This window comes from Mustela nivalis (assembly GCF_964662115.1).
Source record: "Mustela nivalis genome assembly, chromosome: 14".
Classification (NCBI taxonomy): domain Eukaryota; kingdom Metazoa; phylum Chordata; class Mammalia; order Carnivora; family Mustelidae; genus Mustela; species Mustela nivalis.
This window is the reverse complement of record NC_139033.1, coordinates 54,551,879-54,578,336: the sequence shown is the minus strand read 5'-3', so window position 1 is coordinate 54,578,336 and position 26,458 is coordinate 54,551,879. Positions and strand designations below refer to the sequence as shown.

Genomic DNA, 26,458 nt, shown 5'->3' with positions numbered 1-26,458 from the left:
GTGTCACTACTGACATTCTGGATTAGATGGTTGTTGTCCCCTATGTCGTAGGATGGTTAGCAGCATCCCTGGCCTCCACCCAAGGAGGTCAGTGGTACCTCCCCAGTGGTGACAACCAAATACATTTCCAGCTTTGTCAGAAGTGCCCTGGGGACAAAAATCCCTGTAAGAATACCCAATCTGGGGGCGCCTGGGTGGCTCAGTGGGTTAAGCCGCTGCCTTCAGCTCAGGTCATGATCTCGGGGTCCTGGGATCAAGTCCCGCATCGGGCTCTCTGCTCAGCGGGGGGCCTGCTTCCCTCTCTCTCTCTCTCTCTCTCTGGCTGCCTCTCTGTCTACTTGTGATTTCTCTCTGTCAAATTAATAAATAAAATCTTTAAAAAAAAAAAAAAAAAAGAATACCCAATCTGAAGGCTGCCCATGCGAATCCAGGGACCGTGTCTATTTTTCTTTCTTTCGTTCGTTCTTTCTTTCTTTCTTTCTTTCTTTCTTTCTTTCTTTCTTTCTTTCTTTTAGATCTTATGTATTTATTTGAAAGAGAGCGAGAACACAAGCAGGGAGGAGAGGGGGAGGGGTAGAGGGAGAAGCAGACTCCCTGTTGAGTAGGGAGTCTGGCCAATCAGGGCTCAATCCTAGGACGCTTTGAGACCATGACCTGAGCCAAAGGCAGTTGCTTAACCGAATGAGCCACCCAGGCGCCCCCAGCAACCATGTATATTTTTCAGTTCTGGTCTGTCATGCTGAAGAGTCCAGTGGAAACTGGACACACTCATTTGGTCACCTGCCACCTCTGGTCATTGAGCTCCCAGACCTGAGGGGGCATAACTGGTCTAGATCCATGTCCTGAGCCACTACCCGGAACTTACTCTCTAGGCTTGTTGTTCAAGAGCTAAGTCAGGACTGAGAAGAGATGGAAGTCGTGTACTTACAGATCTTTGCTAATAAGATTTCCAGCTAATGCCCGAAGGGCCTTTTGCCAAACAAGCTGTCTGCTTCTTGGACGCAGGCACTGTAGCATGGTACCATGGCTTAAAGGGGCCATTTGAAACCTCTGTGTACCAAATGTGATTACGATGGATTAAATTACATCCTGTGGCTTTGCTTAGCAACCCAGTGATATGTATCTGGCTTCGTCACGAAAACCTGAGAGAGTGCTTAACTAACTTCATTAAGGAAATAATCTTTCGTAAGAGCATTAAACTTTAGAGCACATTTCGGGTCCATCTCTAAGTAGTATTCATGGTATTTTTCCAAATAAAGCATGCCGTCAGCTTATCATAAATGAAGTATGAAGGGTTTTCCTCTTTTTCTCTTGCTTTTCTAACTTCTGTTGTAGGTATCTACAGAGGGTAGTACAATTGATTGGCCCCAAATGACACTCACCTCAACTCACTTTGGTTGCCAGGGCTGCCAGCTTCCTAGGAACCGAAAGTCCCTTCAAGCACATACACAAAACCAGAGCACATTTTCAGGCCGTGTGTGCTGTGTCGCCCCTGTTCGAGTGGGCGCTGGACACACGGATGAGCCCAGGCCTAGGAGCCATGGTCACTCAGCCAGACCAGGGAACTAGAATGTCCCTGCGGTTGGGTGCCTTAGCCATGCCAGTGGTTCTGCCTTTCTGGCTGAATAGCCACAGGTCATGGAAATGGTGCTGGGAAAGTAGGAGCAGCCCCCTTGGTGGCTCTCCAGCTCAGCCTCAGCTGTTCGAGCTGACCTTCAGGCAAAGCACTTGACCTGCAAATTTGATGCGACCACTTCTGCCCCACATGCCTCACTGAGGAGTCACAAAAATGAAGGAAAAGATAATCAAGATACCTTGAGAAGAAAGGGAAGAAATCCCTGCAGGAGAGTAAGTGCATGAACAGAGAACCATTGACTCATGAGGTTATGTGGGTTGTACACAGACCAACCCCAGCCCTAAGGGCCCCAGCTTTCTGCTGTTGTCCCCCAAATCCCTAGGCTAGATTCTCATCCAGAGCTCTAGCCAGGTTCTTCTTGAAACTCATAGGGCAGAACAGTTCCTCATGTTAGTTTTATCTGCAGGTGAATGACATTGACATGGCCAAGCCCAAAAGCCTTTGGGTTCATAAAAAATGAGACCGCTCTATTTTTCTCTGGACTCCAGTTTTGAGATAACCAAGTAAGGTAGACTTAGAGTGATGCTGGCAGGACTCCGTCTGGGAGAAAGCAAAAAAAGAAAACAGACCTGGAGATTATTATGTAGTGGTTTTGTTTGATATCTTTTTCCCTGGGAAACCAAATGGTGACCATAAAATCATCAGTAAACTCACAGACATGGTAGAAGAACGAATTAAAGGTACCTCTTCCCACTCAGCCCTTGTCAACTGCTCCTTGAAAGGGCTACCGTCTCACCAAAGGTGGCTTCAACCCACCGTTTCCCCATCTTACGGCTATTTTTATTGCCAGGGATGTGTAAAAAAAAATAAAGTGAAATAAACTGACAGATGGCAACCTCATAAATCTTCAGTGGTGAACAAATGGTTTAAATTAGTCAGAGAAGTAAAAAACAAAAGTAAGAGTGTGTGATTACTTTCCCAAAGGAAAGAAACAGCTAAAGTCATTGCAGGAAAATGCCTTCTGAGGAAGGGGGGAAAGGTGTTGACAATTTTTTGTTTTGGAATTCTCGTACATGCTTCAAGCAATTTAAGTGGTAAGAAAATAAAAGTACAGATTCAGCTCTTGCTTTGAAGGCTGGTTCAGTTCAGATCCTGGATGTTTTTAAAGGGATTACATCTGCTCGGATTGTTTTGGTTATTTTTTAACACCATCTGTGTGGACAGGTGGGAGCGAGAGCATTGTTGCCGACTGTGTACCCGGATGCTCAGATTCCGCCCACACCGTCTCAGTGTTAAGGCCACGGTGAAGGGAATGGTGGCTCCCTTCTGCAGGGTCACCATGACCAAAGCATGGAACATGTGTCTTCAGTGCAGTCTGGCACCACTGGCTTCTAAGAAACTATAGAGATGACCAGCCCTGGGAACTCCCAGCAGACCCAGGATGCCAGACAGCCCACCCAGACAGATCCCAAATCAGTCATATGCACGTTTGCATGGATTAGGCTGTCTTGTTCAGTTTTTTAATTTAATTTAATTTTTTTTTGCACCAACATAAAGACAGATTGACTTGTTTTGGTTCTAGGACTTTTAAAGTCTATAAAATCATGTAGTGACCCCTGTAGTCAGGATTCAGATCCATCCTGTGTCCCAGAACAGGTCTTACACTAGCTTTTTCTAGTCATACGCATTCTTCCACCTATAGCCTCTGGTGACCACTGATCTCTTCCATGACTATGGTTTTGTCTTTTTGAGAATGTCACGTAAATGGAACTATGCAGTGTAACCTTTTGAGAGTGGCTGCTTTCACTCAGCATAATGGATGATTTGAGATTCATCCAAATTGTTCTGTGTAGCTAGAGTTGGTCCCTTTTCTATCGCTGAGCACCGCTGCATTACAAGGATGTACCATGGTTGGTCTGTTCATCTGTCCAAGGATCATGTAGCTTAGCCTGGTTTTTGGCACTTGTGAATAAAGCTGCTACAGACACATACAGGTTTTTATGTGAACATTAGTTTTCATTGTTGCGGGGTCAACATCTACAAATGGAATCACTGAGTCATATGGTAAATCTGTGTTTAATGGGTTTGAGGAACTATAGTTTAGTCTTTGTTCTCTTTACAGTGTCTTTTACAGAGGAAAAGGTTTTTAACTTGGATGAAGTTCAGTTTCTCAGCCTATTCATTTTTGCCATCGTGTCTAAGAGTTCATTGCCCTAACAGGGGTCACAAAAATTTCCTTCAGTATTTCCTTTTAAAAGTTTTGTAGTGTTACCTGTATGACTTTGAGATCTGTGATCCCTTTTGAGTTAATTTAGGTGTAACATTTAAGGTTTAAGATTTTTTTTTTTTTTTTTTTTTTGGCATATGGATTCCAGTTCCAACACCACTTGTTGAAAATACTATCCTTTCTTTAGTGAACTGTCTTTGCACCTTGGTCAAACTCACTGGGCTGTATTTGTGTCTTCTGTTTCCTCCTTGTATTGTCCCACTGATCCGTGTATGTTTCCCACGCCTGTGTCACACTGTCTTGTTCCTGTAGCTGTTTAGTAGACCTTACCCATTTCCAAAGGTTTTTGGTTCATCCGTTTTGCTGGATGAACCAAAACTTTTTATTTTAATAAGAAATGTGAATGCTTTTTTTAATTTAAAGACTTTATTTCTTTGACAGAGATCATAAGTAGGCAGAGAGGCAGGCAGAGAGAGAGAGGGGGGGACGCAGGCTCCCCGCTGAGCGGAGAGGCCGACGCGGGGCTCCATCCCAGGATCCTGAAATCATGACCTGAGCCAAAGGCAGAGGTTTTAACCCTCGGAGCCACCCAGACGCCCTGCCATATAACTTTTTAGAACCAGATTGTCTATATCCATGAAAAATCCATGATGGTGTTTCTATTGGAATTTAGTTAGATTTATAGATCAGTTTAGGGAAAATTAATCTTGAATATATTGAACCTTTCAATCTGGGAGCATGGTATATATCCCATTTATCTAGGTTGTCTCTGATCGCTTTCACGAGCATTTTTACCTTCCAGCATATATAGATCCTGCATATGATTGGTTAGATTTATTCTTAAATATTTCATTATAAGTATTCCTTTTTAAAAAAAAATTTCAGTTTGTAACTGTTTACTATCAATATAAAAATAAAATGGTTTTAATGTATTAATGTTAAATCATATGACACTTTTAAACTCAGTTTTAAAATTTTTTGTAGATTCCTCAAAATGTTTTACATAGACAAATATGTTGTCTATAATATACATAGTTTTGCTTTTTCCTTTCTGATTTGTAAGTCTTTTTTAAGTTTTATAAACCCTGTCCTGTTCCCAATCTTAAAAGGGAAAGTATTCAGTCTGTCACCATTAAGCATGATATGAGCTGTTGGTTTTTCATAAAGGTCATTTATCAGGTGGAGGAAATTTCTTCTATTGCTGGGTTGCTGAGAGTTTTTTATTATGGATGGATGTTGAATTTTATCAAAAATATTTCTTCATCAATTGACATTTTTAAAAAGATTATATATTTGAGAGGAGGATGGTGAGAGAGACTGAGAGAGAGAATCTCAAGGAGACTCCCCACTGAGCACAGAGCCTGATGCAGGGCTCAGTCCCACAACCCTGAGATCATGACCTGAGCCAAAATCAAGAGTCAGATGCTTAACCAACTGAGCCATCCAGGCGCCCCATCAATTGACATCATTATGTGAATGTTCTTATTCAGATCATTAATATAGTAGACTAATGGCAGTAATTGCTTTTTGTGCTGAACCAACCTTGTGGTTGTTATTTTTAATGTTACTTTACAAAGTATAGCAATGTTTATATAACTTAATATATTGATATTTACATATTTAAAATAGTTTGGTTCAGGATTTTACATTAGGTTCATCAGGGGTGTTGTTCTATAGTCTATAGTTTTCTTGTAATATCTTTATCTAGAGATTCTGGTCTTGTAAAAGGAAGGAAGGAAGGGAGAGAGAGAAATAAGTAAATAAATAAATAAATAAGAAAATTCTTCCCCCACTTGCTTGGATTCAGGCCACACGTTCTGAGCTGCCGTTTTGGGGCCGTGGTTCCAGTGTCAGCTCAGTTTTCAATGTCTTTGATATGACCTTTAAGGTCAGATTCACACCGAAACAGCTCAGGGAGGATTCCAGAACTTCTTAAACAACATATTGCACTTGCTTTGTCAGGCTCTTCATTTTTCCTGACCTCTCTAGTATTTTCTAGCTCCCTGGAGCTTTCTTTTTTGGTCATGCAGCTAAAAGCTGGTGCTTGGTCACCTCACCTTGCCATGTATTCCTGTGACTGTGCCCATGTCTAGGGCCAAGTGAAGGGATGACAACATATGCCTAGGTAACATGTGCCCACCACATGGGATTGCCTTCTACCGAGGAGAACGCCACCTGTTAGTACCTTGTACAAAAATTAAAAAGAACAAAGTAAAGCAAACATGTACATTCTTTATTGTCTTTTTTCAATTTTTTTAATTGAAAGGAAGTGACAGAACCAATTTGGGACCCAAAAGGAAGGAGTATACCAACTGGAGGACAATAAAACCTTGAGCTTTATCCTGACTACTTCCTTAGTCTGGCCCTAGTGGGGCCATAGCCTCACTGATTGGAGAGGAAGGGTTCCTCCCACGGAGTTGTAGGGGACTGCTAGCCCCTGCTGTCACTGTAGTCACTACTAGGAGACCCTTTTCCCATTTTTCAAGTCAGCACTAGAGGATTCCACTGGAGCTCTCTGTCTGCACCTGCTACCCAGTCGAGGTTTGAGGTTACCTGAGCTCAGAACAAGTGGGCAGCTCATTACCAGTTGAGTGAATTTCTGATTGTGGTCTTCTTCCCCAATACATCTGCCACTGTGTACTTTTTAGAATCTTCAGGTAGTTGCTCCATTCGTGCTGTCCAGGCTGCATTCAGTGAGACAGGGTGGAGGATGTCTACCCCCACCTTACCCAGAACCAGAGTTCCTTCCACTTCTGCCCAGATGCTTGCTATTGGAAAGCAGCGACCAAAGCTACTTAGAATTAATGAATTAACATAAGTGACCACAAAGTGGGGCACAATGCTATAGAAGAAGAAATGAGAGAAAAATAATGACCCCTTACCTTTAATAATGTTGTTGGTGAAATGTTATATAATGGAAACTTTTACTTTCTTTTATACTACTTATAGTTACTAATGAATTTGGATCTGTAAGAATCATAACCCTTATTGTGACTTTTGCCTCCTCTACCTTCCATCATTAATTTTAACCAGAAACAAATGGAAGCAAAAGATACTTTTTATTTAGTAGGTAGGTATTTCTCTTTATAAATACTGTCATCATTTTTCCTCAACCAGACTTGAGTCTGATATTATTTAAAGTGTTTTCATTTGGGGGCTCAGTCGGTTAAGCGTCTGATTCTTGGTTTCAGCTCAGGTCATGATCTCAGGGTTGTGAAACTGAGCCCCACATGGGGCTCCGTGCTGGATGTGGAGTCTTCTTGGGATTCTCCTTTCCTTTCCCTCTTCCTCAACCCCTCCCTGGCTCTCTCTCCTTCCATAAAAAGATAAGAATGAAAAAAATTTTTTTCATTTCCACATAAAATGTAAAATATGATGTAAATATTTGAAACAATTTAAATTATGTGATGTCCCATGTGCAAAGGCCATTCTGAGTTCTCACGTAGTCGAGACAAATTTTCTCTATTTCCTGAGAACAGGGAGCTGCTTTCTAACCTTCTATATTATGCCTTTTCCCCTTCTCTCACCTCCCATCTCCCTTTCTTACCTAGAATGTGCTTCATGTTTGAGACCCAGAAAATTTAGGGCAAATTCTTTAAATTCCTCTTGAAACAGGAGATCAAAGGAAAGAGATAAAGAGAGCATTTTAAAGTAAATGAAGGTGAATTTAGAGTCTACCTGATACCTTTTTTCTCTACAGTATTTGGTTTCTACTGATGATAGAATCTCTTTACTACCTGTTTGGAAAATCACAGTATGATTTTGGCAACATCAGAGGGGCTGGGACAGGGTCCATCACTAAGAATATACTACATTGTCCCATCTTTCCAGAAAATTCTAACCATGATTCCCACCGAGGAAGAGAAGCAGAAGATCCAGGAGGCACAGCTGGCCAACCCTGACGTGCCACTGGGCAGTGCAGAGCAGTTCCTCCTCACGCTCTCCTCCATCAGCGAGCTCTCGGCTCGGCTCCACCTCTGGGCGTTCAAAATGGATTACGAAACAACAGAGAAGGTACACACTTAAGAAGGGAGTTAGCCAACCCTCCCCCGCCCTATTGAGAAAGTCAGTTTTTTATTGGTGACGGTAGTGAAGTATCATTCTTGAGTGAGGGTTTGAAGGGCAAGTTGAAGATAATGAGGTTGTAGCTACACTAAGAGATTGGTCATGGCAGTGACGCATTTTTCTTCAGGGGCTGCCTGGCCCTATCTGGCACCCTTGCTTGAGGGTCCCAGATGACTGGTTTAAAAAAAAAATTAAATTTTCTGACTGTGTAACTCATGGTAGTAATTCAGAAAATGTAGAAATGCACTAAATAGAAAGTGACTTCTAATCCTTCCACCTGATGACAGTCACCTACAGTGCTGCTGACTGTGGCCGTTGGCCTGGCAGAGTCACTTTGAGAGAGTATCTCCGCAGGAAGCTGAGGGCAAACCACTCTAAGAGGTTGAGAGGGAACTAGAAGGAAAGGGACCGTAACAGTGACAGCACGGGAAGACTCATCTGAGTGAGTAGTGTGGAAGATGCTGTGTCTTCTGGACTGGGGAAATGGGAATATTTTTATAGGCTGAACAGAAGGAAGCAGTAGAGAGGAAGGAGATGGAAGGTGAGCTGGAATGAGCTTAATTGAGAGGAAGTTCCCAAAGGGGACAGATCCGAAGCATAAGAGAGCCTGTGGGGTCTCCAGCCTCTGGCAAAGGGGGCGGCAAGGTTTATCCTAAGGCCCAGATTGGTGGCAGTGGGTGTAGGGGCATCAGGAGGGAACCATGGTGTTTGAATTCATTCAGAAATCAAGTGAGGAAGAAGAGATATAGGACTGCTGAGGTGACTTGGTGTGATGTAGTCTCAAAACCATTGTGGAAGTCTGAGAGAGTGGGAGTTATGAAGGCAGTAGCAGAAATGAGGATGGCAGTCTTCTAGAAAGTAACCAGGGCTAAGAGGTGGCCAGCCACAGAATGCCCAGAGGGGAGGTTGGGAAACCTGAGGAGTCCAGGGACAGTGAGGGACGGTTCCTGGTGACATCTGCCTAGAAGAGGAAGACCATGGTCCAAATGCTGAAGGTACATGTGAAGGAAGTAGAGAAGAGGGGAGGGTGGTCTAAGGGTCCTGCCTGAGCTTGGTGGATGGGCAGGAACAGGGGCAGACTTGTCACTCCAGCACCGGTGGCCATATGTTCCCATTTGGTCTCCACTGAGGAGACTTTGAGGCCTAGACTGCCCTGCTGCCTCTTGGCACTTTTCCATACCTAGGAGAATGGGCCCGCCACATGGGACTGCCTTACACCAAGGAGAACTCCACTGTGGTTACCCTGTACAAAAGTTAAAAAGAACAAAGTAAAGACAAAATGTGCATTCTTTATCATCACCTTGCAACTTTTTGTAATTGAAAGGAAGTGGCAGAACCACTTTTGGATCTGAAGGAAGGAATAGACCAACTGGAGAACAATAAAACCTTGGGCTTTATCCTGTCTACTCTCTTAGCCATTGGGAACTTTCTAAATGGAACTAATGTAAGTGTCTTATATCCCTTATTATCCTACCTCCCTTGTCACAAAATCCCTGCCCTTCCTTTGCTGAGGGAGGTTGTACCTCTGGTCCCCCAAAGCACAGAGAAGCAACCTTTGTATTTTCTTTCTGGAAAATCTAGAAGGAATTTTGTCCTTAACTTATCATGGCCTATTTATTTAAGTCTGTGTCCTGCTATTAAATAAGAAAATTTAGAAAAGTAAGCACCCTGTTCCTTCCGAAGCTTGGCTACTCTCAAAACTGACATTGGAAAGAATTTCTTCCACCTCCCTCCCCCATTTTTTCCTAAACTTATCACTCAAGTATTTGTACTTAGGCACATTATAAACCAACTTAAAAAAAAAAAAATTGGCCTGTCTTTGGTCAAGAAGTAGAAAAGTAGAGGACAAAGAGAGAAAGAAGTTGTAGATACCCAGATGGGGAGACCCAGCCCCACAGCTCCCTGATTCAGGGGTAGAGGCCTGGGACAGCTCGTGGCTGATGGCTGTGGTGGGAAAGGGCTGGAGGCTTATTTCACACTCAGTTGTGGCTTGTCCATACGTGATCTGAGCATGTGGCCTGAGAAGTTCCAGTCGCAGAGGAACTAAATAATAGGACACCCCCAACAGGGCATTGATTCTAGCCATTTGTGCCTTTCTGTATAAAACTTATTCTTGTCCTTTATCTAATGTTTACCACACAGGCCAAAGCGTTTGAGTTAAGCTACCTCGAGAAGGTTCCAGAAGTCAAAGACACCGTGCACAAGCAGTCGCTTCTCCACCACGTGTGCACCATGGTGGTGGAAAACTTCCCAGACAGCTCTGATCTGTACTCCGAGATCGGGGCCGTCACCAGGTCAGCCAAGGTAGGTCCGTGGGCAGAGAGGAATGGGCCGTGCCTTTTCCTCAGCTGTTGGATCTTTGTCAGTCATCTCTGAGGAACACAGACTCTATTAAGTAAAAACGTCCAAGGGCAGCCCCTACTCTAGGGTTTGTGGATATGACTTGTCTGACGCTGTTCCCAATGGGCTTTTAAGAACCTTTTGCCATCGCTGGGTCTCCGTCAGATTCTTTCCTGCTGAGGTATGCAAGGCGGGTCTGCCGTCCAGGTCCTACCTTTGTAGGACCTGCTGTGGAGCAGTGTTCCTCTCCAGGCCTGGATTCTCCCGAGCATGGAAACTTCTCCACTGGCTTTTGGTGGGCACAAAGGTCATAATGATGCAGTTTGGCTCCTCCTCAGAATTCTATAGGACCCTGTGGTGAGGCGTGGAGTCAGGAAACGGAGGGCTCCTGGCCTTCTGTGCACTCATAGATTGGCTGGCTCTCTCTACGATCTTACACAGAGGGAACAGTTGACAGGGCTGTAAACTGTATGCAGTTCTGGCCCCTTGGCTGCAGACTCTTACACTGCATGCACAGTTAGAATCTTTATGAACTTGTGGTTTATTAGAAAAGAGACAGTGGCACTAGCTGGACACCCAGCTGCCCCACTTGCAGAAGCATCACTGAGGCTGAACCACCCCCAGGGAGTTCCCAGCACAGCACAGCTGAACGATGAGAGGGTCTCAGGAGCAGCGGGAGATGCCAGGGGAAGGGCTGAATAGGGCAGCAGAGGTCAAGCCAGTGTGAGGGGAACTCCTGGAAACCCAGCCTGGGCAGGTTGAGGAGATGAAAGCAAATGACTATTAGCGCTGGGACACTCTGGACCCTAGTATAAGAAGAGGAGATAGAGTGGTGGGCAGTGGGGAAGGGGCCTTGCCAGAGTCTCCTTCACAGAATTCAATCTTGCCACCTCTCCCACAGAACTGGCTTGTGGGGCCACAGGGGCTGGGACATTCCTTCACCGGTCTCGGGAGCAACAGGCAGGCAGTTGCCAATTACAGCAAGCAGGAGGCCCTAGGCCGGCCTGACTATGGGCCTGCCTTGTGGCAGAAGGAGGCATGGCCAGCGATACCCCAGCTGTAAGAGCTGACCACAGGCTTCTGAGAACATGGACTCCTTTACTTCCCAGGCACCCTTCCTGCGTTTACTGTGTGCCAGACACTGTTCTGAAGTCTTTTCAAACAGCACGTCAGGATCCTAACCAAGACCAGAAACCTCTCTGCCTGTGGCAGCTCGGGGACCTCCAGTGGCTGCTCCGACACCCGCCTCGAGCACCTTCCCAGAAGGCAGTTTGTTAGGAATACCTCCCTCTGAGACAGGGCCTGCTGTGAGGCTCGAGTCATCTTTGTCCTGTTTCCTGACCCGCACAGAACAAGTCTGTCCCTTAGTTATCTGTGGTCCTTTGTTCTTTTCCAGGGCCGCCTTCTAGGTGGAGGCCAGCTTGGCCGAGGAGTCTGGACCCCAGGCTGGCCCCCAGTGACTGCCCCCACCCCCACCCGACCCCCAGGATCAGGCCTTTCCAAAGGGTGTTCAGTTTTTAGTTAAGTAATAACAAAATAACGTAGCCTTATGCCAAGTTTGGCTACACAAGCTACAAGTGCGGGTCGATTTTCTCAACTAACTGTGGCAGTTGCTAAAGATGACTGTTGACTCAGCTCCTTGTGACTTGCAAGTGGGCATCTACCGCTTCTCAACCTTTACTCCCAAAGCTTTTTGGGGTATTGAGGGGTCCTTCTGTGTAGACAGGCACCAGATAAGTCTCAGGAAAACCCAACCCGCTGTGCCTTCACTCCATCCCCTGGTATGTCACTTGTGGGACTTGGCACTGCCGTCACCAAGAGCGAGGTTGCTCTGGCATGGGTGGAATAACCATGTCCCTGAGCTGTCCCACAGCACCCCAGTCTGACTTGATAAGGTTGGACCTTGCTTCAGAGCACAGCTCATGGGGCTTCCCCCACACAAAAGTGGCCCCTGTGGATCCGTTCTCAGGCAAGAACTTCCTTCTCTAAAATGGCAGCCAGGCCAGCTCTGTCTCTGGGGTGGAATTTTTAGGGGCCAATCAAGGCTCACGGCCTGCTGGTTGAGAGCTTGGACTCAAGCCAGAGAGATTTGGGTTCAGATCCCAGTTCCACTGCTTAGAGCTGTGTGATCTCTCACTAGCAGCTTCACCTCTCTGTGCATCTGTTGGACCTAGGAAGAGAACCCGAGGTCAGGGGATAATTGTGAAGACTCAGGTCACCTGTGCCCGTGGCCTCCCACCAGGCAGCAGCTGGGGGAGGCTGCCTTCCAAACCCCATCCGGAGAAGCTACTTGAAGCTCAGCCCTCAAACTTCTCTTCACCAGAAGCCTCCCCACCTGGCTTCTGCTGGCAGTGGGTCACTTTCTTCTGCCCCCACCTCAAGGGCTCATGGTGGACTCTCCTCCCCAGAAAACCATCTCTTACTGAGCGTCTGAGGCTGCTCTATGCCCATTGCCTCGCTGGGTGAATGTCACCTGGTTAGATGGTGCAGTGCTGCTCGGTGCCTGTCTGAGTGGAACTGAGCTTATTTTACGGTGTCTCAGGGAGCTGCCAGGTGCAAATGAGAAAAGAGCCAGAGAGTTAGGATTAGACGTCTTGCAATTGGCTTAAAATCTCCTAGACATTACTTGTCAGTCTCAGGTCATCTGGTCTTTTCTAGACTGAACTATTGAGTTCTTTTCTGAATCTGCATTTTTTTTTCCCCTTCTTGGCTGAACACCTGATTTTTTTTTTTTTTTTTCCCTCAGCTCCACTATATCCACTACTCTGGACCCAGAATTCCTTTGGTCTCAGGCAAATCATTTTTCTCAGAGTCACATGAACCCCCTGTGTACCTGAATCCCGGGGATCTGCCTAAACTTGCCTTCTGTTTCTGGCTCTTCAGCACCCTAGAAACCCAGGACTTGCAATGTCTTGCCTGGCCCTCAAGGCATCCCTTATGCTCAGCTTGGCTTCATCGCCTCTGGTGATAGATCCTTCTACCTTCTTTGACTTGATCCCCTCCATTGTCTTGTGGAGGGCGGGACCACTCACATCCAGGCTCACTCATTTTTTTTTATTATTATTTTTTAAATTTCTTTTCAGTGTACCAGAATTCATTGTTTATGCACCACACCCAGTGCTCCATGCAATCCATGCCCTCCATAATACCCACCACCAGGCTCACCCAACTTCCCATCCCCCGCCCCCTCAAAACCCTCAGATTGTTTTTCAGAGTCCACAGTCTCATGGTTCATCTCCCCCTCTAATTTCCCTCAACTCCCTTCTCCTCTCCAGCTCCCCATGTCCTCTGTGTTATTTCTTATGCTCCACAAATAAGTGAAACCATATGATAATTGACTCTCTGCTTGACTTATTTCACTCAGCATAATCTCTTCCAGTCCTGTCCATGTTGATACAAAAGTTGGGAATTCATCCTTTCTTATGGTCCATATACTCCAAAGTGTATATGGACCACATCTTACCCGTTCATCCGTTGAAGGGCATCTTGGTTCTTTCCACAGTTTGGCAACTGTGGCCATTGCTGGTAGGAACACTGGGGTGCATATGACCCTTCTTTTCAATACATCTGTATCTTTGGGGTAAATACCCAGTAGTGCAATTTCAGGGTCCTAGGGAAGCTCTATTTTTAATTTCTTAAGGAATCTCCACACTGTTCTCCAAATTGGCTGTACCAACTTAACATTCCCACCAACAGTGTAAGAAGGTTCCCCTTTGTCCACATCCTCTCCAACACACATTATCTCCTGTCTTGTTAATCTTGGTCATTCTAACTGTTGTAAGGTGGTATCTCAGTGTGGTTTTGATTTGAATCTCCCTGATTGCTAGTGATGAAAGGCACAGGAAACAAAAGCGAAAATGAATTTTTGGGATGTCATCAAGATCAAAAGCTTCTGCACAGCAAAGGAAACAGTCAACAAAACAAAGAGGCAACCCACGGAATGGGAGAAGATATTTGCAAATGACAGTACAGACAAAAGGCTGATACCCAGGATCTATAAAGAACTTCTTGGGGCGCCTAGGTGGCTCAGTGGGTTAAAGCCTCTGCGTTCAGCTTAGGTCATGATCCCAGGGTCCTGGGATGGAGCCTCACATGGGGCTCTCTGCTCAGCAGGGAGCCTGCTTCCTCCTCTCTCTCTGCCTGCCTCTCCGCCTACTTGTGATCTCTGTCTGTCAAATAAATAAATAAAATCTTTAAAAAAAAAAAAAAGAAATTTCTAAAAAAAAAAAATAAAATAATTTCTCAAACTCAAACTCAACACACACAAAACAGATAATCATGTCAAAAAATGGGCAGAAGACATGAACAGACACTTCTCCAAAGAAGACATACAAATGACTATCCAGGCTCACTCTTAACCTCTGTCGTCTAATCAATGGCAGCTCATCTCTATGCATCCGCTTTCTCCTTCTGACCTTGATTTGCCCCTTCTCCGACCCTGTCTCACTGCGCTTCTACTTCTCTGCCCTCAGTCTTCTCCCTAAAGCTCACCAATTTATGTGTTTCTGCCTCCCCTCCTTGCCTTCTCAGTTTCTTTCCCCAGTCCCACAGCTGTCGGTATGAAATGCTCTCAAGTGCATTTTTTTCCATGACTAACTCTTTGATTCACATAATTTCTAGTCTAGAAATTCAGTAAAAGCCTTACTTTAGAAACCCTCAGCTCAGGCTACTTCAGTTAATCCGGACGTCCCCACTTCCCTGAAGAGCACAGCGGGGGCCGCGTCACATCTGTTATTTGCACACACGGCTTGCATCTGCCAGCAAGACTTCTCTGTCTCTCTTTCTCACACACACGCACACGCATGCACGCATGCCCGGTGGGTTCTGTACCTCCTCAGTGTTTGGTCTGTACACCTGTCTGTACAGCGAGTCTCCTTGAATGAGATGAGCAGCTTAGTCTCATTCAACATCCATCTCTGCCTTCTCAGCACCTGGCATAGGAACTGACACGCACCAGTTTCTCCATGGACGTGGGTCGAATAAATGAAGGGGGGAGAAATAAAATTTGTCATACAGTGTAAAAGAGATCACTGTGAAGAGACGCTGTCTGCCCCTGAACAGACTGTCTCCCCATATCAGAATTGTCCAGTATGACTGGTATATTCCTGTAACCCTAAGTGAAAAAAATCATCTCTCAAGAACAAGAGGACTCTGAGAAATTTTATGAGACATCTGCTCAGTTCATCTTGTACTGGAGTTCCTTGATATGTTTTAATTTACAGTTCCCAAAGACTTTCCTAAGATTTCTTTCCAAATATGGGGAGGGGGAGATGGAGACAAGAGTGATATTTGCACTGGGTTCATTTGGAGAACAGTTTTATCACTAGATAATTTGATGTCAAGATAATGACAGATACACATGTGGGTAATTTTTAGGCCCTCAATATGTTTGTATTGAAAGATGTAAATTTGGTTTTGATGTTTAGTTCTCCCCGGAGGCAGTTGAGTTTCCTGGTTCAGGTTGGTGTCCGGCGGTTTGAGCCCGTTGGCCATTGTTCTCCCTCTGATTTTCAGGTTGACTTTGATCAACTTCAGGATAATTTGTGTCAGATGGAGAGAAGATGCAAAGCTTCATGGGATCACCTCAAGGCAATTGCAAAACATGAAATGAAACCAGTTTTAAAACAGCGAATGTCAGAGTTCCTAAAAGACTGTGCAGAGCGGATTATAATTTTAAAGATTGTCCACCGAAGAATAATTAACAGGTGAGTGGATGAAGGAACCAGTGTTAACACCTGTATACAGTGGCATGTTAAAAATGGTCTACAAACCACGATCTGAAGGTTACATTTACAGAAGTTGTACTGTAAATTCATAGAAAATACACCTTCACACGGGTTTGTTTCAGGGGCATTTTTCTTACACACACCCCTCAATAATAGAATGTCATTGGATTTTGAGGTTGTAAGCAATCTCAGAGATAGTGTGATCCAAAAATCCTGCTTAATCTGGAATCGCCTCTCTCAGATCTTTTTTTTTTTTTTTAAAGATTTTATTTATTTATTTGACAAAGACACAGCGAGAGAGGGAACACAAGCAGGGGGAGTGGGAGAAGAAGTTGGCCTCCCATAGAGCAGGGAGCCCAATTCGGGGCTCGATCCCAGGCCCCTGGGATCATGACCTGAGTGGAAGGCTTGAGCCACCCAGGCGCCCCGCCTCTCTGAGATCTGACCAGTAGAGCCTGTATGTCTACATCTGTTTGAACAGGTCTGGGTGCACACAGCCCGTGTCCTTGCACAGCCGTTTGACTTGTTGTCAGTAAAACTCCTTTATATGATCTGCAATGTTTCCTCCAAGACCTCCCACCTGCTGTGGTCTGCCTGCGTGAGGCCTGGGCCCACCACCAGTGTCACCCTCTGGGCAGCTGCCCTTAGAGTCACGGGACCCAAGAGGCCCCTGAGAGATGCACAGGGCTGTAGGGGGCCTTGTCTGCCTGCACGGAGACTGGCTGGGGTCCAGGCCTTCTCCACTGCTGTCCAGGGCTGGCTCACCTGTAAGCAGGAGCAGCACACAGACCCAAACGTGGGTCTTCTGACTTCCTGGGCCAGGCTGGTTCTGACCACGCACCACCACTCTCTTCTGGGTAATATCAGAGGATGGTTGTAGGCAACTTGGCCTGGCCTTCGGGGTCCAGCTGCTCTGTCCTGGGCCTTGTGAAGTAGATGGGCCTGACCCCAGACCTGCAGGCTGGGGTCCACCCAGAGCAGGTGCTCTGGTGACAGGCCTTTGGAGACAGGCCTCGTCATGGTTCTGTGAAGGGAGCCCACCCCTTGGGGCCTTTCCAGGAGACCTGTTGCCCCTCGAGTGCATTCCCAGGCTGGTGTCCAAGCACTTGATATTTTTTTAATCAGGTGGGCAGTATTTTCTTTTATCCTTATCAGTGTTGTATTTTTTTAAATTAACTTCTTATCTCTTCCCTTCTCTCCCATCCTCCTTTAACCTTTTTTCTTTCCTTCCTTCACCCTCTTTGCACCCACCAGCACTTTAACAACGGAATTGTCTTGTCTGCCTGAGAGCTCTTACCCACCTTTGTTGCTTCCGTAACTGTACACCTCCTGGGTTTTGATCCAGACTGTTGCAGGGCAGAGAAGGTAGTGGCAGTCTTTAGCTGTTAGCCAGGGCAAGAGTAGGGGAGAGAATCTTCCCTCCAGGTCGACCACAGTCCACTACTTGTACTTCAGGAATTCAGTTGTAAACCCCTCTCACTGCACTCCACCTTGACCTTACAGGGACCTCTGGGGTAGAGGAACTGATCAGAGACTTCCCAATGAAATCAAAATACACTGTGCTTTTCACTAGTTTAAAAAGTGGAGTCCAGGAATGTGAGCGGCTCTGACCCTCCATGCTTAGTAGGACACGAGCAATTTCCAACTCAAAACTGCTCGAATAAACAAATAGTTTCCACTTGGAATGTTATGAATCTGGAGCAATTTTCTGAAGGCCTTGTAAAGCTATTAGGCCTGATCACATTAGCCATTTTATCCCCAACAGGTAAAAACTTATCTTGGTGATGCAGCTGTTCCTTAAGCTATAGGCGTCTGTGTGTGTTTTCATGTGTGTGTGTGTGTGTGTGTATTTGTATAAAATGCACATAATGATTGCTCTGATTGTCCCATTCTCCCTGGTAAGCTGGTTACCCAAATGACGGTTGCTCTCGCATGACCTAGGTTCCTGTCTCCTCACTGTTGCCCGTCCCACTGGGGATGCCCAACACGAGCTAAGAATCATGGGTGTAAAAGGGGCATGGGTCCAGGTAGTCGCCAAGCCAAGACACCAAACCATAGCACCCTGGCTTCAGTTGACGTTGTTAGCAGGAATACCTATGCAGAAGTGATGAAAGTAGGATTCTTTCGTTGAAATGGCCATGGAGGCCCGAGAGCCCGGGAGGCTATCCTTCCTCTCTTCCTCCCCAACGACCAGCATTTCCCAGGAGCATTGCCTGTGACTGCTGTGGTCTAACATGTTCCCTTTGCATGCTGGACAACTGAGATCCAGAGAGGAGTGAAACCCTAGTCGAGGTGGGTGCAGGTAGAATCCTTTGCGGTGCGCAGATCCACCTAAACAGAGGACTTTGGAGCAGAAAGTTGGAAGCTGCTAGGCCTTCATCTTTTTTCCTCATCTGCACGTGTGAGAGTTATTTTGTTATCTGTATAATTAGGAATTCATGCAACAGGGCACTTTTTGAAAGATGCCAATGTCCCACAGGCACGGCTCAGAGGTTCTCAGGATGTGAAGGTTATCTGGTTCCTGGGGCGAGCTCAGACCCTCACAGGCAACAGAACTGCGGATCTGTTCTCATGACACTCAGATATGCAGAGAAAATAACTTTGGCTTCCCTCACCGTCCAGTCCAGCTCCTTAATGACCCACTGCCTGACACGTCTGCTGACCCAGCCAGTAATATAAATAGCTAAACTTTTTATCTCCTGAATGTTTGGTCTTCAAGAGTTCAACCCATCCCTGCTACCCCTCTCAAAGTTGTCCTTGGGGAAGAACAGTGATTTCTAGTGCTCAGTGGGGAGGAAGGGGAGATAGGTTTCCAGATGGAGCCATCTGGAACCTCACGGGCCTCATGTGAGGACAGGATAGGCCCACTTCTGCTGGCACCCCCTGCTGTGATTGGCAGCTGAAGGGACAAGTCGTCGGGTCTCCCCTCTCTCTGCTCCACTCATCCCCTCACACCCTTCAGGCTCTCTGCTCACGCCCTCTGGGTTCCCTAGGGTCTGCTGTACACCACACAGGATCCCATGAAGGCTGAGGAGTCTGGCCAGACCCTCCTGCTTCCTCACCTTACCATGCTACTATTTGCATTCTGCCAGGCGTGTTCTGTTTGGGTCTGGAACCCTCTGTCTTGCACAGGGACCTCCAGGTGGGACAGAAATCCCTCTTGGCCTCAGCGCACCGTAGCCTCTCAACAGACCTCTCTCTGCTCCAGGTTCTCCTTGGAGAGAGATGAGAACCCATATCTAGCCACCCACCTTCCCTGCTCACCTTGTTCGTGGAGTGAAAGCAGCTGGTGCTCCCACCTCCCCTTCCTGTCTGGTCCTCCCTTAGTTACTGCGCTGGGTGTCCTCTTGGTAAAGTGGCAGATAAAAGAACTTCGACAATCAGCTTTCAAAAACCATTGCATGGCTAACAAGATCTCATTCTGCAATCCTGAATGTGCATATTCCCCTTTCTTTTCACACTGCTGCCTCCGCAGCAGCCTCACATGACCGTAGACTCCCTCTTGGGCTGAGTTACGCACACAATGATGGGCACCATGAGTTACGCACACAATGATGGGCACTGGAGCCCGGGGGCCAGTGGAGGACGGCCTCAGAGAACTCAGCAAGGGGCTGGCACTCTAGGGGGAGAGATGGGGAGACAAGTGACACTCACACTGGCTTCCTGGTACCCCTAATCCACCTCTCCCCTTCTTGGGCCAGACCCCATAATCTTTGGCACACTTGAGGGAAAGAGTGGGTGGCGGAACAGAGCAAAGAGCCTGAGGGATCATCCCCCCCGATTTTTTCTTGTGTGCGCTATCCTATGCTACCGCATCATAGATCCTATCTGCCCTCTCTGGTGTCAGGTAGGAGTAAGAGCCAGGAAGAAGGAGTAAGAGCCAGGAAGAAGGAGTAAGAGTGTAATCAACACAGGGAATGACAAAGTGCTGTTTTATAAAACTGATCAAGCTTCTCTGCGGAGGTGATGGTTGGGCAGAATCTTGTAGGATGAGAGACAGGAAACAGCTGGGACTAGACACCTTTCAGAGCCTGAACACACCTGTGGTCCTGCCAATGAATGGCCTCCCTGCCTCTCCTCCTGCAGGCTTTCAGCCATCTCAGTGTCCCTGTAGGATCCCCACACACCAGCCCTGGGGCCTGAGGCTTCTTAAGGAATCTTGAGTCCATTATGGTTGAGTTCAGTCGAGATGAGAGAGGAAGTGGGCCGCTTGTGCGGTACCTTGTACGGATGGACCACGTTTTGTTAACCTGTTCATTTGTTGGACAATTCATCATCTTTACTTTTTGGCTGTTATGATTATTGCTGCTAGGAACATTTCTGTAGAGGTTTTGTGTAGTCACGCATCTTCTTTTCTTCCAGATATATACGTAGGAGCAAAATTGCTAGGTTATAGGGTAACCCTGTGTTTAACTTTTTAAGAACTGCCAGACTTTTCCATAGCGGCTGAACCATTTTATGTCTCTGCCTGCTGCATTATGGGGGCTCTAGTTTCTCTGAGTCCTCACCCACTCTTGTTTCTGTCTGTAGTTTTGATTTTCATTCTTCTAGTGATATGAAACAACTTTTCATGCACTTATTGGCTATTTGTGTATCTTTTTTGGAGAAATGTCTGTTCATATCCTTTTTCCATATTTTCTTTGTCTTTTCAGTGTTGGGTTGTAATATTTCTATATATTTTCTGGATACAAATTGCTTATCAGACACATGATTTGCAAATTCTCTCCCATTCTAATGTCCCTCTGTCTCCTAGTATCTTCTTTCTCATTTCTTGATAACTAAAGATGGTGTACATGTCTGCTTATTTAATTTCTTTTACAAAGTGTTGGTCATTGAAATCCAATAGTTTTTAATTTATAAAGTTGAATAGCTGAAATTTATTTGGGCCTGTTTATGTGGTGTTTTTGAATGAAATTAAGATTGTATGTGGGGCGCCTGAGTGGCTTAGTCAGTTGAGATTCAGACTCCTGATTTCAGCTCAGGTCATATGCCAGGGTCATGAGACCCAGCCCTATGTTGAGCTCCACAACCGGCATGGAGCCTGCTTAGCATTCTCTCTCTCTCTCTCCCTTTTTCTCTGCCCCTGTGCCCTCCCCCACTCATTTGTGCACACCTTCAAATAAAAGGGGGGGGGATTGTATGTAATATCATGAGAAAATATTTCAGAGTATTTACTCACAGAAAACTTAGTCAGCATTTTTACAAACCATCCATTAATAGCTCATATGATTGGGTTTATTCCAATAATCATTATAGCAGGTTCTCAAGGAATCGCTAAGCTGTATTTCCTTATTCCGTATTCAGCTCTTACATAATCTAGAAACTTGTGCAGTGTTTTCTTTAAAATACTACAAAAGTGTTGCACATACATTTTAGAAAAACAGTAAACCACCGAGAAGCAAATAAAACAGTAACTAAATCCTGAAGTCTCACCACCTAGACATCCTCCATCAGTGAGTTGAACTTGACTTCCGGTTGAACTGGCGGCTCCAGAAGACTCAGCCCCAGAGCCCCAGGAATGAAGAGCACTGCCTGCCCGACTGGTTTCCTTCTGGGAGTTTTTAGACCATTGGTTTTTTGTTCCTTAGAACTGGCGTCCTCACCGCTATTGGCATTTCCACTGCAGGTTCCATTCCTTTTTGCTGTTCATGGGGCACCCACCTTACGCGATTCGGGAAGTCAACATAAACAAGTTCTGCAGGATCCTCAGTGAATTCGCGCTGGAGTATCGCACCACCAGGGAAAGGGTTTTGCAGCAGAAACAGAAACGGGCCAACCACAGAGAGAGAAATAAGACCAGAGGGAAGATGATCACTGACGTAAGTTCCGTGAAACCCGTTGCTTTGTGTCATTTGTTGTGAAAGTAGATGAACCCTGTGCAGTGTGGGGCTGATCTTTTTTTTTTTTTGGTGGAAAAAAATTCCATTTTTTAAAAAGTGCTCTTAAACCCTTCCTCTCCTATTACTGTGAAAATCTGCTATTATGACAGACATGGGATAAGTCCATGTGAATTAAGCCTATGTGGCTAGAGGAGGAACTTTAACCCATGTCGGGGTGTTGTAGGCTGTGGTGTCGTGAAAAGCTTGATGCTGTTTTCAACCTCTGGAACATGGGTAAAAGTGGAAGAAAAGAAAAAATATAAAAGACAGTGCCGCGTGTCCTAGGAAGACAGATATACTGATTTGGGAATTGAGTCAGGATTTTAATCGTTCTAACAGTGCTATACAACGAGTTGACACATGGACCACCCATTCAAGGCACTGAATTGAGAAAAAATGGATGTGATTGCTTAAAGACACAATCTGAGGGTCCCTTGGGTCAGAGAACCTTCAGATGGGAAGAGATCCACAGAACAGTGAATCCAACAGGAGTTCCCCACAGCCCCTTGGGGGTGGAAGTGGGCACCTTCACACTTGTGTGCTTCCCTTGTTCCTGGGCTCCCCTCTTCCACCTCAGCCTGGAACCCTGCAGGCCACAGGTGCTGTGGGCATTCAGATGCAAGACGCTCTGTAAGTGGATGGGAAAGGGATGTGTGAAGATGCCAGAGATGAAGACCCACCATGCAGGTGCCTCTTTCTGGTGTGTCTTTAGGAAACTTAACTCATCTGTTTATGGATCTGCGAAGCACATTGGCACTCAGTGATACAGAGAATGGGATGGGTTAATGTCCAAGCGGTAGAATGCCATCATTCTAAGGGTTGCAAGCCTCCACTGAGCTCAAATTAGGCAGATTTCTTTGGGGAGGAATCAAATCAGCTCTGCCCACTGTCTCCAGGTAGGTGTGCATGTTGTAGGAGAAACAGAAGGCATGTGATTACTAGCCACATTCTTGAGGGATATGGAGACAGGATCTATCAGCTCAGAAATTTTGTTGTAATTTTAAGACATTTCTAAGAACAACCAGAGACTCATCCCCTCACCCAGACTCCTTGTTCACCTGGAATTTTCTCAACCCTTACATCACTTCTCTGCAGAGGAGCCCTTTGCATAGCCTGCTGCAGTTCCGAATGCCCATGCCACCAGCTGCAATCTGGGTTTGGTAGGACGTGAAGCCTCCCATAGGACAGCAACAGGAAGCAAACAATCCATCTGGGCAAACTGTGCCCACTTCTCATTCCACGGTGTTATTTTAAAAAGTTTTAAAAGGGGCTTCCTTGTTTCTGAAGAAGTGAGACACATTGGCAGGTGAAAACTATACAAGCTCAATAGGCTTAATAGTTAAGAAAACACAAAAATTTCTTGCCAAATTCTTGAGATTTTGTTTTTACAGATCCCACTAATTTTCGAATTTTGCCCTTCTCTGAAAACATTCAGCTTGCCTATTTATAAACAAGGGTAAATGTTTCTAGAGTTTGACTCAAAAATATTTAAATTGCCATTCAGATGTGGACAGAGCTGGCTTCAGGGTTCATCCTCCATGGGGTCCAATTTTCGGTGGTCAAAGTGGCATCATTCACGTAGAGAGACTGCCATCTGCTGGAAGATTAGGATATTGTCGCTCACGACGAAGTGTAGAGCTGCTTTTCCGAACTCTGAATTAGGTTCCCCTGGTGTACCCAAATGGGCAACTGAAGTAGAAGACAAGGATGCTCCAAGGATGTCCTCATGATTAGAAAGCCACACATACACAACTTAAACCACTAAAAACAAAACCTGGCAATGGATGGAGTCCCTGAACGTTAGAGCTGGAAATGATTTTTAGAAAAAATAATTTTTAATATAGATGCTGGGTAAAATGAATGCAGAAGTGGTAGCAATTAGAGATGAGCTTAGGAAAACAATTATTGTTTAAGACACAGTGAAATCTGGGTAAAATCCAAAGACCGTACATTTGGAGTCTACCCTATATCTGCCCTTGTGTGCCTGGCACTCCTCTTCTTTCTCTGCTTCTGAAGTGCAGGCTGCTTTTCTCAAAATCCGGGAGCCCTCCCAGGTAGAAGTCACTGAGAAGCTAAGGGATTCCTCATCCTTGTGCCCTGAGCTAGTTCTAGACAAAATAGTGACATAGACAAGGCAAGCAGCATAAGACGCCGTGGCCCTGTCTGCTGTCATCATATTCAAGATGGGATGCAAGACCTCAGGCCATCAGTCCCAGGACCTCCCTATCAGGGCACAGGGGGGAGCACTGTTGACCTTGAAAATGAACCAGCTGTTATTTTAGCAGCAAAATGAGTTTATTCAGGAATGGCAGAGGAACTGCAATTTGGGACATGCAGGCTATGACCAAAGCATAGGCAGGTCCAGAGAACAAAGGAGAGGAACGTTAATTTATTGAGCAAAGAGGGCATTGGGAAGGCTGCTTCCAGTGAAAGTCCCTTGGAAGAAAGTAAGCATTCAGGGTGGTAGTGGTTTCTCATGGGCGGAGTTGTGGCAGTTTCTCATTGGCTGGGCTGTTGCCAGGTGAGGAAAGAATCTTCATCCTTCCTGGGTTGTAAGTTAGGCTGCTTCTTGTTGGTGGCTGCAACCGAGGAGGGCACCCCCTCTGCTGTCCTGACTATTTTAAATATTTCCTTCAGTTTTGCAGGCATGTCAGCTTTGTCTTCTAGAAAAAGGGAATGCTAGTTCCTTTGGGGGACGGTGAGAAGGCTAGAGATTTTGTATATGTAGTGCCTTGCACTTGGGCTGATGGCTGAGAAAATACCAACAATCCCGGTTAAATAAATAAGCTCCAAGGTAGACATAGAAATAGAGAGGACAGTTTTCTCTGGGTGTAGTGCCACTTGCCTGAGGGTGGTGGGAAACGTGGCGAACCAGAAGCATTTTGTCATTTCAGCTCCTGAAAGTTGGTTCTTAAAAACCTTGTGTCCAATCTGCAGGCCTGGCTTTATAACCTCAGTGGAAACACAGGTTACATGAGGGTATTTTTCATCTAAAACCAAGAGATGGACATGACGTTCACCCTCAGTTTATTTTTAGGAGAGGGATATTTATTTAATAGGTGCTTCAAGAAGTTTATCTGGTGATAATTAAAAGTTGGGCATGTTCTCTCAGAAAGCCTCCATGAGAGGTGGGTAAGATTTTTAAAAGGACTGAATTTCATGTTTCTGAGGAGAGAGTAATGGGTCCCATTCTGCTTGGGCAACTGTTGTGCCTATTCTTTCTGGGGTTTGTGTGGCAGGATTCATGGAGGCCCAGACCTGGCAGCCTGGGCAGGGAGGCTCAAGCACTCCGGGTGAGAGGGGGATAGCAGTTGACAGGGAGCACCAGGCACGTGGACGTTGGTTCACATGTAGAGGCCCTGATGACTAGCAGGTTGTGGTGGGTTTCACAGGATGTGGCCAGCTGAGGAGCAGGGCACAGAGCTGGGAGTGAGGTCTCCGGTAGTCAGGATACCAGGTACGCTGGCTATGCACCCTTGAATGGCCTCAGGAGGTTGGTTTGGAGCCCCTCAAATGCCTCCTGACATTACTCAGAACTGGCCTTGGGGCTCAGAGAGGGAGTACTTGGCCACAAGCAGGAGGGCTATGCAGTCAGGGTCTGGCAGTTCCTGCATCAGGAGGGCGGACCCTGGTTGTGGTGGCCAGTTATTTTATTTGGAATATGGTGTGACATTGAGATGATCTCACCTTTGCTAACCTCTGTACCTTCTAAGAATCCCTTCTGTCTTTTCCATCCTGTCCTGTCCACTCGGGTAGACTGATGAAGAGGATGACATGGAGGTAGGACTGTTTCTGAACACGAAGAAGGCCACCGTTGACCTTCCCAAGCGTGCTGTAGAGTCTAACCTAATCTAAGTAGCATGAGGCATCAGCACCACCCAGTGCTCTAAACCATGCATGATTGTTTTCTGGCTGCTTTCCGTGTGATCACTAACCTCCTTACACGGGTTCTCATCATGATGGGGATGCCAGGAATCAAAAGGCTAACTGCATTTCCCAAGTCTCCCTCAGTCCCAGGCCCTGTCAAGAATGACAAGTTTGGCTGGCCTAATATTGGAGATATTTTCCCAATATTAGAGGCTGAGACTTTGGGCAACCCCAGTATGAAGACTGGATTCTAGAATAACCATGAAAAGAGCCCTAAAACCAAAGAGAAAGTGGGACAGCAGCCCCAGATGTGGTCATTTCTCAAGGGCAGCCATTGACTTATGCCCCTTTTCTCAGCCGGCATCCATCGGACTCACTGGAAGTCATGCTTGCAGGGGTGGGATGTCAGGGGCTCCTCCTCCTGGCCCTGGTGCAGGTGGGAAAACCAGAGATGATGTGAGGGCTGATTGACCCCAGAAGATGAGGGAGCAAACAGATAGTACAAGCAGATGTGTCCTGGGCCCTGTTGCCATGGCTGAGACACTTGACAAAAAGAAGCCAGGAATCTGTGGGACTGCTCTTTGCAAACATTAATCTGACTTTCTCCTTCTCATCGGCTGTTTGGCCTTGTGTACATATGGCCCAGTGTTCTAGTGTACCTCTTGTAAAACATATATGCCCTGATTCTTTGCTGAGCTACAGTTAGAGGATATGATCATGTATATTTGATACGTTTTCAAGCAACCCCATGTCTGACACAGCCAGAAGCAATGAGTAC

General features: G+C 46.0%; 1 protein-coding gene across 22 annotated transcripts in view; it reads left to right on the top strand.

Moving 5' to 3' along the window:
* FHOD3 (formin homology 2 domain containing 3) overlaps positions 1-26,458 on the top strand; it is a 456,221-nt gene that overhangs the window by 413,201 nt on the left and 16,562 nt on the right. For 12 of the 22 annotated variants that reach the window (XM_082699488.1, XM_082699489.1, XM_082699485.1 and 9 more), the window contains 6 exons: positions 7,635-7,817; positions 9,193-9,312; positions 10,011-10,172; positions 15,723-15,913; positions 21,561-21,753; positions 25,570-25,593. In XM_082699488.1, the coding sequence (XP_082555614.1) occupies positions 7,635-7,817; positions 9,193-9,312; positions 10,011-10,172; positions 15,723-15,913; positions 21,561-21,753; positions 25,570-25,593 (873 nt within the window). The remainder of the gene's footprint in view (positions 1-7,634; positions 7,818-9,192; positions 9,313-10,010; positions 10,173-15,722; positions 15,914-21,560; positions 21,754-25,569; positions 25,594-26,458) is intronic. The other 10 variants (XM_082699502.1, XM_082699490.1, XM_082699491.1 and 7 more) reach the window with 1 other exon arrangement.